This window comes from Typopeltis vanoorti, chromosome 17 (assembly GCF_054136105.1).
Source record: "Typopeltis vanoorti isolate ZY-2024b chromosome 17, IOZ_Tvanoo_1.0, whole genome shotgun sequence".
NCBI classification, from domain to species: Eukaryota; Metazoa; Arthropoda; class Arachnida; order Uropygi; family Thelyphonidae; genus Typopeltis; species Typopeltis vanoorti.
The window spans coordinates 42491215-42504571 of NC_143565.1; the positions used below are offsets into that span (position 1 = coordinate 42491215).

General features: G+C 35.2%; 1 protein-coding gene across 1 annotated transcript in view; it reads left to right on the forward strand.

The window, feature by feature from the left end:
• Positions 1-5863: 5863 nt before the first annotated feature.
• The window catches only part of LOC150097323 (septin-9-like), a 248179-nt gene continuing 240685 nt past the window's right edge, over positions 5864-13357 (forward strand). Inside the window, exon 1 of the mRNA XM_090407753.1 lies at positions 5864-5983. Coding sequence (XP_090263879.1) covers positions 5972-5983 — 12 coding nt within the window. The 5' untranslated portion in view covers positions 5864-5971. The remainder of the gene's footprint in view (positions 5984-13357) is intronic.

A 13357-nucleotide genomic window follows, 5' to 3' on the forward strand; every position in this document is an offset into this window, starting at 1 on the left:
CTTCTTATTTTGATGCCATCTATCTTATCATATCCTTTTTTGAGATTAAGGTTATTCCAGTTTTCATTGTTCCCCTCAGTTACATAATGAAAACAGCAAAGAACTTGTATAACATTTCAGCCAGCATGATATGGGGAAATATGTTGTGCCATAACAATGTGCATGTAGTTTAAGCCAACGTTTAGCCCACTGAGTTCCAAATTGCTAGTCCATCTTTATTCATTCATTATTTAAGTGAATACCTAGTAACAGACATAACGTTGACTTTTAATTAATCTAGTCATACCCATAAAATGTTGAGATATAAGGATAATATAACTTGAAATTTATGTTAATATTCATGAAATATTAAAGTTGATAAGATTTCTTTATTTTGTAAGTCACCCTCTACTGTATTAATGGATATCTATAGAGAATGAACTCATTTCCATCCATTTTATAAGCAGTGAGGGTGAGTTCTTGAACTATATTTTCTGAAGTGGTGAATTTTTTCTATTCACTTATCTAGTCATATAAGCAGGACTTAATTTCTATATTAAAAAAAAAAAAAACATTGCCAGATCATTAATTGATTAAAATGTTTCTCAACTGGTACTGTAAGAACACTTGGAAATAATTAGTGAATGACTTCTTAAGAAATAGGTTACAATCTTTCCTTTTTTTTTTTTTGTTAGTAGAGAACAGTGATTTAATAATAACATGTACACACACACACACATGCACGCACGCACGCAACTTGCCCTTCACAAATTCAGATATAGTTCTTGTTTGTTTGTAGTGGTGTTAAGAGATCATTTTATTGGTACATACAAATTGAAAATAACAGAAGAGTACATGTTAAACTACATGTACATGCTGAATGCTTATCAGTGTTTTTTATTTCTGAAAAATTCTGCTGATCTGGTAAAGATCTAATTAAATTAAGCCCTGCTGTATACGCATATAAGATAACAGCCACAACATGTGCATTCATATGTTTGATGTTATTACTAGACTTGCTATCTCTTTTAGGTTAGGTATGTATCTTTTGTGCAGTTTCAAGTGCTTTTCTGTTAACTATCTCAGATCTCAGAATTGTACATCTTATGATGAATAAATAAATTAGTACGGTTTATTCTTATATTTTGAAAATCACAAAAGAGAGTAAATTTTTTGAGTTTGCTAAGAGAACAACAGACATCAAAGCTGACATTCTCGATTTTTCTGTTTGCTTTGAATAATCATAGAATTTTAACTGCTAATTAAATCATGTGCAAATTTTTCATGCACACATTTATCAATCAATATTATCTAATGTTAATTTAAAATTAATATTTAGGAATCTGTACGACCTGTTTAAGTTGTTTCCAATAAAGAAAGATGTTAAAATGAGAGCAAATGTTTTTTAATTCTTATATACATACATAAATAATGGATAATTCTTTGTACCATTTCTTGCATCAGGTAAAAATTGTGCTGTGGTAGTTAAGTCATTGAACTGTCAGAATAAACTGTTTTGTATAGCACTTATTTTCAAATAAAAGTTTTGTATTCTTAAATAAGAAGTTGTTCTTTCATTTAAAAGAAAAATGTGTGTGTGTGTGGGTGGGTGGATGGATATTTTTGCATTATCAGAAATGCATTCAGCCACTGGAAACTAGAAAGATTTCTGATAATGAGATCTGATTTAATATCCTGAGAGAATATTAAAGGAATTAATAAATATGAAAGGAAATTGCTGAACAGACCAAAGGAGAGTTCTTTCATTGTATAGCAAAATAGAGGAAGTATAATTATGGAAGGATAACTTTAATGAAAGCTGATGTTAGGAAAGTGACAGAAGTAGCACAAATAGTTGAGTTACTAAGTGATCACTTTGCAAGGGTGTATAATCCAGGCAGAAATATTGTAATTGCCCTTCACTGTAGAGGGAATTGTGAAATAGAGGTAGATTATCTAGAGTTTACTTGGGACTTCGAGAAATATCAGTGTGAATGGAATACTAGCCTATGTATTAGCAGAACATACAATCAAACTGGCACCACTGCTGACCAAGCTGTTTAATTTAAATCTTGCTCTAAGAAAGTCTCAAAAGTGTGGAAAGAGAGCAAGATAATTCAATTACATAAAGGAGGGTCCAAAATAGAAGTTACAAATTACAGGCTGATTAGTCTCAGGAATGGATGGTTAAAGTACTAGAAAAGAGGGTTAACAACAAAGTTCAGAAATGGATGAATAGAAATACGATACTCTGTAGTAAGGTGAAGTATAGCTATGTGAAAGTTATGTTCAGCTTAGTAATTTACTCACTTTTTATAATGTAATGACAAGCCAAATTGAATAAAGGATATGCACCATGATACTGCTGCTTTGCAAAGGCATCTGACAGAATTCCACGCTAATGTCTCTGATGTAATAAATGGGAATGGATATGAAGCTGGTGGTATTGATAACTGGCAGACAGGCACCAGGTAGTAATATAGTAGGTAGATGTTGGTAAGCTCATGTTTGATGTTTAATAGAATGAAACAGCACAAGGAATTAATTAAATCACAGTTTAAGACTGCCAGTATTTTGTTTCTGTTGCAGAGATGCATTCATGGTATAAATTGTAACAAAGTAAACCTAAGACTCCTAGCTAGGAAGAGCACCCTCTGTGGGCAAGGAAGATTAGGTACCTCGGCTTTGCACAAGAAAGGCCATTGTATGTTTAATTCCTCTGGTCACCAACTGGAGAAACTTTTTCTAGGTTTTTTTTTTTTTTTTTTTTCTGGTTTATTCTTGACTTTTGAAAGCCTGTACTCAGAGTTAACTCAAAGCTCAAGTTTTTAACTCCATAACTCAGAAAAATCAACCACAGAAGTCACTGTTCAAGCAATACCATACCACCTAGGGTTTAGGAGTATGTGATAATGGCTACCATACTCTTCTCCTGAAGTTTTAAAAATCATTAGTAGCCACAAACTTGATTGTTGGTGACAAGTAAGAGTGGAGACCAAAGAAAGTCTTTGGTCTCCACTCTTACTTGTCTTTCTTAAAAATTATGGCTAAAGAACTTCTTCCTGCTCTCATTGGTAATAAAAGGAGTTATAATTTTATTTATTTATTTTTATAAAAATCATACAGATGAAATTCAGAAACCCTCAAGTCCAAATATGAAACTTTGGGCCTCTGATAAGCAGGTTAGTGGTCTCACACCAAATAATGAAATTCATCTCCCACCTTAATGACATTCACAAATATATCTGTCATAAAGGGATTTAAATTCATGACCACTGGATTAAAGAATAAAAGTGCTATTCCCTCATAAATAAGAATTCATATTTTCAGGTAGTACATAGTATTTGCTCTGTTTTTTGTACACAGTGAACAACTCACACTGACATTACATAACTTGGCTATCTGAAAAATTAGCTGTTGATATTATTGTAACATTTTGAAAATAGGTGTAGAAAGTTTTTTTGCTTGGTTACAAATTATATTATACTTGACAAGAAATTATATTGTTTTAATCCTTTTCTCAAGTATAAGTAAAAGTTTGCAGGTGAAGTATCTTCATGACCACTCTACTTATATATAAAGGCCGCTAACTTCACATCAATTGCCTCAATATCCCATTATACAAAACATGAGAAGTGTCACTCTCAGACTAATTTCAACCTTTATTGAAGATTCATTGGTTCTATATCCTCAGGATCCCAAACACTCATGACTGACCTAAAAAGGTCAATCTCTGTCGTGTAACTCAAGCAAAAACTATAAGTCTTACATATCTCATAGCTCCATGAAACACTGTGCTGGACCTCATCCCCACACAGCTTGCCTCTATGGCAAACCTCAGCTCTGTGATCAGTAGCAGGCATAAATCTACTATGTCCCCAACATCTACTCCAAACAGTAGCAGCAGAGACAAAGCTGGCCAGTGTGCGTTCAAAGGCATTGCTCCATCCAGAGGACAGGAGGAATCCACATGGCAGCTCCTAGATGAGCATTATAAAAAATGTCATTAGCAGGAGTCAGATTAATCTACTGTTAAAGTGTGAGATGCCTCTCTCCAAAAACTTTGAGTGATCTACAAGACTCACTGCATGTGACATGACAGGATCAGCAAACTTCACTCCAGGAGAGGACGCTCGGCAGTGGCTCCACTTATTGACATGCAAAAAACCTCTCACCAAGAACAACAGCTCTACTTCCAGGAAGCAAGCTCAAAGATGAACATTATTAAACATCATCAGTGGGAGCTAGACCAAGAATGCAGAAATGATGTGTTTTCTATATACAAGTACACATACCTGCCACTGAATTAGAAACTTTATTTAATACTGTGTTCAACCTCTTTTACCCAAAATTAAAACACACATACGATTTGCCATTTGGATTGCATCTATGTCTTTTGCAACATAGGTATTCACCAGACAGTCCTTTAACTGACTCAGATGAGCATTATAATATAATGTGACAGAAGAGGACTTTGCTGCTAGATCTGTTTTGTAACATGTCCCATACATTCTCAATGGAAGTCAGTTTCTAGGCTTTGTGGTAGCTAAGGAAGATGGTTGAAGTCGCTATCATGCTTGCTGAACAATTCTTACATGATGGACAGTAGCATTGTTGTTCTTGACACAACTGTAACCTGCTAGATAAAAAGTCGACATTGCACGATGGACGTGATCTGCACCAACAGAACTTGCCCTGCACTATGACATCACCTCCAGAACCTTGAGTTGTGCTTACAAGATAAGCTGAGTTCATTTCTTCATGGGGTTCCTGCCAAACTCTGCCTTCTGTCAGTACAGAACAAGGTGTACCATGACTTATTGGACCACATGACTTTTCCAGTGTCCTGTCACAGTGTTGCGGACACCACTGTAGACAAACTTTCCAGTTCTTCGCAGAAATCAGTTTCCATACAGGCATGTGACTGCTGATACTGATCTTTAATTCCCTATGTATATAGTTTTGGTAAGATATTTCTTATGAAGTATAACATACTTTGTAACCAAGCAGGAATACTTGGCTTCCTGGATATAGCTACCACTGATCTCAATAAAGGTCAAAACCAGTGGGACACTGAGGTAACTGATTTGAAGTTAACAGATCACATTATTATTATTAATGTATGTATATCTATTTGTGTATGTGTGTGTACATATACACTGTGTATAGATGTAATACATCTATATACAAGGCCATTTACTTCCCAGCAATAGCGATTTTTGGCTGTAAACTGCGTGGGCTCGCAAGCCGATTTGTCTATGTGCAGGATGAAAAACCTTGCTACCTCCTCCGTAAGTTCGATTTACCTACCTTCGATGGGAAGGGAAAAAAAAAAAACTTACGTACAGATTTCCTTGATCCAGTCACGAGAGAATCTCACTTGTGCGTTTGTTTTCCGATCGAAGGCGCAATGTCCGGCGTTCTTCCAGTTGCGTTACAGATGCGCGTATTTGCATTATATGTTGTTTCATTTGAAGTCCTTTGATCGTCTCTGCATGTATCCACCCTTAACTTTAAATGTATAAGTGGAAAATAAATAATTATAATAGTTCTGCATTTTGAAACAGGGATGCCTTGAGGCATCCCTGTTTCAAACTGATTAGTTTTCCTCAATGGTTGTAACCTGTGCTATTGGCAGCATTGCAACCAAAAAGTGCATTATATTCAATCATCGTTACTTTATTTTATTTAAAATAAAAGGTGGATATATTCAAAGAAAAATTTAGGATTCCAATGAAATATATTCTTTCAACATAAGGCCATTGTCCTTATAGGAGTATGATGGATTTTCCGATTTACAGTATAGGAAGTGAACGCCATCTATCGGAAATATTTAAAATTATCTGTAACCCGCAGACGAGAGGCAGTTGACAGCACATCGATGCTCAGACGGCAGGGTGCAGATGACGTAGGTTCGAGCGCTGCGCTATTCCACTGACACGTGCTTCGGCTCAAACATCTGACCGGCTTAAGTAAGAACTGGATCTCTAACATGGAAATACAGGTAGGTATCTCCTTGCTATTTAAAACATGTGATTCATTTGGTGTATTAAATATCTTTAGATACTGATATCCCAGCAATTGAAAATAGCAGGGGGGGGGAGGAAAAAGTCATCTGCGAAGGTAGCGAAACGTGTAGGCGTCTTAAAATGAGAGCGTGACTTCGTGACTCGGGGCGTTTTGGATAGTCTGGACTTCTCTGAAAAACAGCATTTGAACACCCGCGGTACGTTGTGGATAGACCACGAAATTCTCCAAGGTTAAGGTTACTTGTAAATAAACCTCATCATCTCTCACTTCCATTTTTTTCCCCCCCTTTGGTAGTGTGATCTCAGCCGAGATGGCTGTTTCTTTTTGTTATTTTAAAATTTCATTGGTATACCGATTTCCTTATACATGCATATTTCGTTATGATTTTTTCCTTTATTCATTTAAATTTTAATACTTCAGTGCTAAATTACTTTGCAGTTTTGAAACTTGCAGCAAAAAAATAAAATGAAATAATTTCGCGTAATAGGATCATAAAAGAAATATTGGCACGGTAAAAATATCGCGTATGAGTCAAATAATTATCATCTTTTAAAATAAACTGTTTATCAAATGAAGATGATCGAGTTCAGAAAATATAATTCGGTATTAAGAAATTCCTGACTTTAGTAAGTGATAATTGCAATTACATAAAATTCCTTAAGGTTCAAGATAGATAAAAATTTCAATAGAAATGGCTATTTATTTCGGAAATCTTCATTCAAACGTTCATGCATTGGTCGAAATGATAAATAATTACGTTGTTGAAGTTAAGGAAATATGAAGAATTATGTTTTTTTTAAAAAAATAAATATTTAATAAAGCGTTGCGATTTTTAGCATAAAGCATTAAAACGGAAAATAAAATATAAATTTAAATTCTTATTAATGTAATCTATTTCTTCACTTAAAACTAAGCCAATGACAAGATATAAAGCTCTGGCTGTTATTAATTTGAACCTGAAGCGGGACATGGGAAAATGTGTTAATTATTTTTATTTTTTTTTTTTTTTTTCAGAATGTTAACATCATCAGAAGGTTACTTAACTTACATCGATATCAAATATTTTTTATATATATATTTTAAGTGATCGATTTAGGTGTTGCATATATAGAACGACCTTTGCAAAGTATAAACAATTTAGTTTTATTTTGACTATTATTTGCATTAGTGTGATTTATATATATTATTAACAAAGTTGTTAAAAGATAAATGTTTCTGTTATTTTTAAAGGGGAATAAAGATTGCGGTTTATTATTATAATAAACTGCAATCTTTATTCCCTTTAATTCCTTCAGATAAGGGGGAAGAGAACCATTATTTTAACTGATTGATAAAAATGCCTATTATTTGTGTTATGTGTACTTCCAAGTGTCAGTGAACTTTCACGGTTATCGAATGGTCTTAAAAACTCAGTTCTCTCCCTCCCTCCCTTACGTCAGGCTTTAACGTACATGCCAGTCACTAAATATGAGCAATAAACTCTTCACGAGTAATCATGTAGAAAGCGGCACATACGAAAAATGTTTAAACCGAAAATTTCGTCACATTTGAACGAAGAAATGGGAAACCAAAACGGCAGAAAAATAGTGGACGCTATCAGATAAATCGTCTGATTAATTCGTATAACAAGTTCTGCTTATTTGCTCATTCTATTCACGTGCAGAGAGCTGCACTGTATGTAGCATTTCAATAGCTGTTGTATCCTACGCTATTATTAATTATATCACTTATTTAAGTATCATTATCTGTTATATAAATATGTAATATAATTATATTTAATATATATATACACGCATTAAAGTATTATTTATTTAATTACTGATATCCCATCGCGCATAAAAATTATATGTGTAGCGTACATAAATCTTGTTAATATGAGAACTTTTCGACAGTAACAGCTGTTAGTAACAATGCAATGATCGAATATATATATATATATATGTGTGTGTGTGTGTGTGTGATCATATGCTTTTACTCGGTTGTTGTGATACATTTTAAAACATAGATTTAATGACTTAAAAAAAACCGAGATAACTTATAAAGATTTTAATGAGAATAATACAACTAGTTTCGGCTTATAACAGTCTTCCTCGGGTATTCATAAAGGAAAAGAATAGTAATAAACATCGAAGTATCTAAACACTGGAAATTACAGGTAAAAATTGCCACACATAATTGATACATAAAAAACGTTGTATTTTTTTCAAGTTGTTCTAACAGGCGTGCCATTGTTTATTGCAAGTGTGCGTGCAGGCTCACGTGAACGCCAATATTGAATAACTGCAGCATGGCTATCTGGGATGTTATAACTCAAATTGTTGTTTAAGTGGACAGGGTTCAGCAGGATTTCCCTTGATTCTACAATTTTTCTCTCAAACTCATCATCACAGCGAAAAATATTTTCTGATCTATCCCAGCAAACCGAGTGGCTTTGTTGATCATCATTAGGATTGTTTGAAAAAAGAACATGACTGGATAACGCGGTTGCACGTGATCTTTTTTAAGAGATGTCTCTCTTATGCTCTTCTATACGTTGTTCAATAGATTTGTTAGTTTTTGTCCAAAATAAGGGATATTGCAATCGCACCATAATTTATATACACCTGGATAAAAGCCATATCTTCCTTCTCATTTAAACCAAAAGTTTGGAAACGATATGTTGATGATATTTTCAATTTGGAATCACGGGCACACATAGATTTTCTTCATCATCTAAACATCCAACATCCTAATATAAAATTTACTGCTGATCTAGAAAATAACTCCTTACCATTCCTGGATGTCATGCTTACACGATGCTCTGAAAGATTAAAAATCTCTATATACAGAAAACCTACTCATACCAATAGATATCTGCATAATCTTTCTCATCGTTTTCCACCACAAAAACTTGGAACTATCTACCTTAGGACACAGAGCACGCTCTCTCTTCAATGAACCAGTTGAACTACAAAAAGAAATAAATCACCTCACTCTTATCTTTAAACAAAATGGATACTCTGAAAAAAACTATTAAGAAATTTTTTCTGGATCCTCCTAGGCAGTGCACAACAAACTATTCATTTTAAAGGTAGCATCTCCATTCCATACATTAGCACAGTCTCTAAAAAATTAGCTAAAGTCCCTAAAAAATACAATATCAGGACTTTCTTTACCACACTTCCTAAAATCCGTTCTCTAATCAGCCATCCAAAACCTACTCATCACAACCTAAAATATCCAGGTGTATATAAATTATGGTGCGATTGCAATATCCCATATTTTGGACAAATTAACAAATCTATTGAACAACGTATAGAAGAGCATAAGAGAGACATCTCTTACTACAAATCTCATGCCACTGCGTTATCCAGTCATGTTCTTTTTTCAAATAATCCTAATGATGATCACCAAAGCCACTCCGTTGCTGGGATAGATCAGAAAATATCTTTTGCTGTGATGAGTTTGAGAGAAAAATTGTAGAATCAAGGGAAATCCTGCTGAACCCTGTCCACTTAAACAACAATTTGAGTTATAACATCCCAGATAGCCATGCTGCAGTTATTCAATATTGGCGTTCACGTGAGCCTGTTAGAACAACTTCAAAAAATACGTTTTTTATGTATCAATTATGTGTGGCAATTTTTACCTGTAATTTCCAGTTTTTAGATACTTCAATGTTTATTACTATTCTTTTCTTTTATGAATACCTGAAGAAGGCTGTTATAACCCGAAACTAGTTGTATTATTCTCATTAAAATCTTTATAAGTTATCTCGGTTTTTTTAAGTCATTAAATCTATGTTTAAAAAAAAATATATATATATAGTAAAACCCCTTTTTTACACTTTTCAGGGGACTGATGGAAAAAAGCAGGAAATGTTAAAAAAAAAAACGCTTTAAAAATATAAGATGACTTACTGTTAGTATGTGAGTCTATATACTAGATTACAAAATTTAATTACTGAAAATAAATGAATTTACAATTACTTACATTTATCTTACAGATATCAAAGAGTAGTTTATTCAGAAGTAGAGTCCAAAAGATGGCCTGTGACTAGTGGTGTGCCGCAGGGTTCTGTTCTTGGACCACTGCTGTTTAATCTGTTCATTAACGATATAGGGAAGGATCTAAGTGGAACAATTCATTTGTTCGCTGATGATGCAAAGTTGGGTAGGGCAATAGTGAATGCAGAAGATGTCAAAGTCTTGCAGGATGACTTAGATAGATTGGAGTTCTGGGCTAAGGAGAATGGATGTCAATTTAATGTGACAAAATGTAAGGTTGTGCATTTTGGGGTGAAAAGATTAACAGCAGTATACCACACTGGTGGAACTGTACTCCAAGAGATTGATGAGGCCAGGGACTTGGGAGTGTTGGTGGATAGGGAGATGAAGTTTAGGGGCACATTGCAAAAGTAGCTAAATCAGCTCATCAACTCACTTGGTTGTTGAAAAATACCTTGACGAGCAGAGACAAGCAAGTTATTGTACCTCTGTACCGAGCCTTGATAAGACCTCATCTCGACTACTGTGCCCAGATTTGGTCACCTCGGTTCCTTCATGATGGGGAGGAGGTGGAGAGGATCCAGAGGCGAGTGACTAAGATGATAACAGGTCTATGGAATGAACCATATGAGAACAGGTTGAAGATTTGTGGGTTGCAGAAACTAGTTGATAGGCGGAAAAGGGGAGATATGATTGAGACATTCAAATTGCTAAAGGGATTCTATAGGATTAATTCAGGGGATATTTTTGAGATCAGGACTGGTGGTGGGAGAACTAGGGGACACCTGTGGAAGCTGGGCAAGATTGTGGTTAGCAGGGGTGTTAGAGCTGGGTTCTTTACTTTTAGAGTGGTAAATGAGTGGAATAAGCTGTCAGAGTCTGTTGTGGGTGCCATGACGGTGAACGAGTTCAAGGCAAGGTATGATAGATACTGTGAGAATGTAATCGCATAGTTGTGTGGACATGATGTTTAGGGCCTCCCTCGATGAGTCTAAGGACTCCTGGAGTCGCCCGAAATAATAATAATAATAATTATCTATTAAAAAAAAAAATCTTTAATTATTGTTTTTGCTTTTCGTTTTTTTTTTTTTTTTTTTGACATAGCGCCAGATTGCTTTGCATTGAGTTCAATGCTTGACCTGTTTTTTACTATCGTCTTCAAAGTGGACATGGAGAGTCCAAGATCTTTTGCTAAATGCACACGTGTTCCGGCATGCCAATCTACACGTTGCAGAATTGCAATCTTTTCTTCTACCGAAATACATTTTCTGTCTTTTTTCTCCATGTTACTAACATGGATAATCCACCACCGCAACTTGAAAGCAACTTTCACACGCTAAAGTACATAGCAGAAGTTCTGCAATATCAATTTGTACTGTGATTGAAAAATCACGGTATTCCTCATCACTACATTACTGCTGCAAGCGTGCAAGTCATCGTGATGGCGGAAACGAAACTACAGCCGAAAGCAGCGCCATCTGGGAACAAAATGCGCAGATTTCCGCAGAAATCGATTCCAGTATTGCCATCCGTGAAAAAAAAAAAAAAAACGCAAATCACGGGAAATAACGGCCACATGAAGTTGTTAAAGGTGGGAAAACATATCGTAAGAGTAAGCCTTAAGACGGGACCAACGGAAAATTACGTAAATTGCGAGAACATAAAAACGGGATTTTTCTATATATATATCCCATCGGCATAGTCTCTGAAGAGAACCATTAATTCCAGCACATTTTGACATGAATTCAAACCACATGTCTAAGATATACGTTACTTTTTTTATGTTCCCACCCACGAAAGGTTAATTGCAAACCCAGTAGCGCACTCAGGTTTAATCTGGGGGGGAGGAGGAGCGAGTTGAGTAGACGATTTGAGAATACACACTACGCATGGCATACGACCTATGAACAGTGGTGAGCTATACGGGGCTCGCGCGGGCCCTTTGTTAAATTTTTCTCAAATTTGCGAGCCCCTTGTTCTTCTTGTTTATTTTATTTTTTCAAAAAAAAAACGTTTTCTGAAACATATTAAGCGACAAACCTAACGAAAATGAGTCTATTCGGCAGTGTATAGATTATTTGGAATTATTGTTTCAACTCTTCTATAACGAATGCGCCCAAATTTGAAAATAAAATAAGCGCATGCGCTATCTTTATCCTTCTCCCTTCTGGTAGCCAATGGTATGGTAAAGCCAGTAGCCAATCAAATCTTTTATAAAAGATTATATTCCATTCTTATTATATTTTGATAGTTAAAAAATGTTTTTCTTATGTACGATAAATTAACACAGTGATTGTGTACAAATATTTCATGTTTAGATCATGAAATATTTGTTTAAAAATGAGAACCTTTACAGGTTGATTGTCCTTTCATACTTTTTGATTGGAATTTGTACACAAGCTGTATTAATAAAAGTTTTTGTGTGAAATACGGCTTCTTTTTTTTTTTCTTTTTTCTCGACGATGTTAATATTTCCCTTTGTTAAAATTTCCATAGTTCACCACTGCCTATGACTGAGCATCTGCGATGATCGGTAATTCATAAGTAGTATAAAAATAGAAGACACGACACAACATAAATTAAAAAAATTAATTTTATTAATTATGAAAAGATTTTTGGAAATTTTTCTAGTGTGTTTTCCTTTTTCTTTGGGGGGAAGGGCCCCTTGTGCAAACCTATAGTACAGTTTGTACCGTGGGTGGGCTAAGGATTTTTTCCCCATTTTTAGCCGTTTTATGTATCCTTTTATTTTTTATGTATTATTTTGCATAGTTTGGACACCTTGATCTACAGACTAAACATCGAACTTTTTCAAGTCAATTCAGTCCTCCAGTAAGCAGGGAGGTGGTCTCACACCAGACAATGAAATTCATCTCCCACCTAAAGACAATCACAAACATGTATGCCCGCAGCAGGATTTGTAAACACCCGACCTGTTTGTTGGAGAACGAATATGCTAACCATTCTGCCAACCAGGCCGGTAGCCTGGTTAGCCAGTGTAACAATACCACCAAATATTATTATTAAGGGAGTCCAAGGACTAATCGCGGGAGGGCACTCTACTCTGCTTCGCTAAATACATTTCACCCTCTCCACTACTACTTAATTCTCCTACTGCGACACTACTACCATCAATGCCATCTACTGCCCATCATCACCGTGCTACCTCCGTATCAGATCGGCTAACTCACCTTCAACTGAAAAAGACAAAAGGATTCTCTCGTCAGGACGAGAATCGAATCCAGGTCTTTTCCAATCGAAAGGTGTTCTTCCAATTGCGCCACCGAGGCCCGTGCACAGCAGGAAAATCGGGGAGATCTACCTGATACTTCGAAAGCGATTAAGTTGGTGTCAAGAAAGAG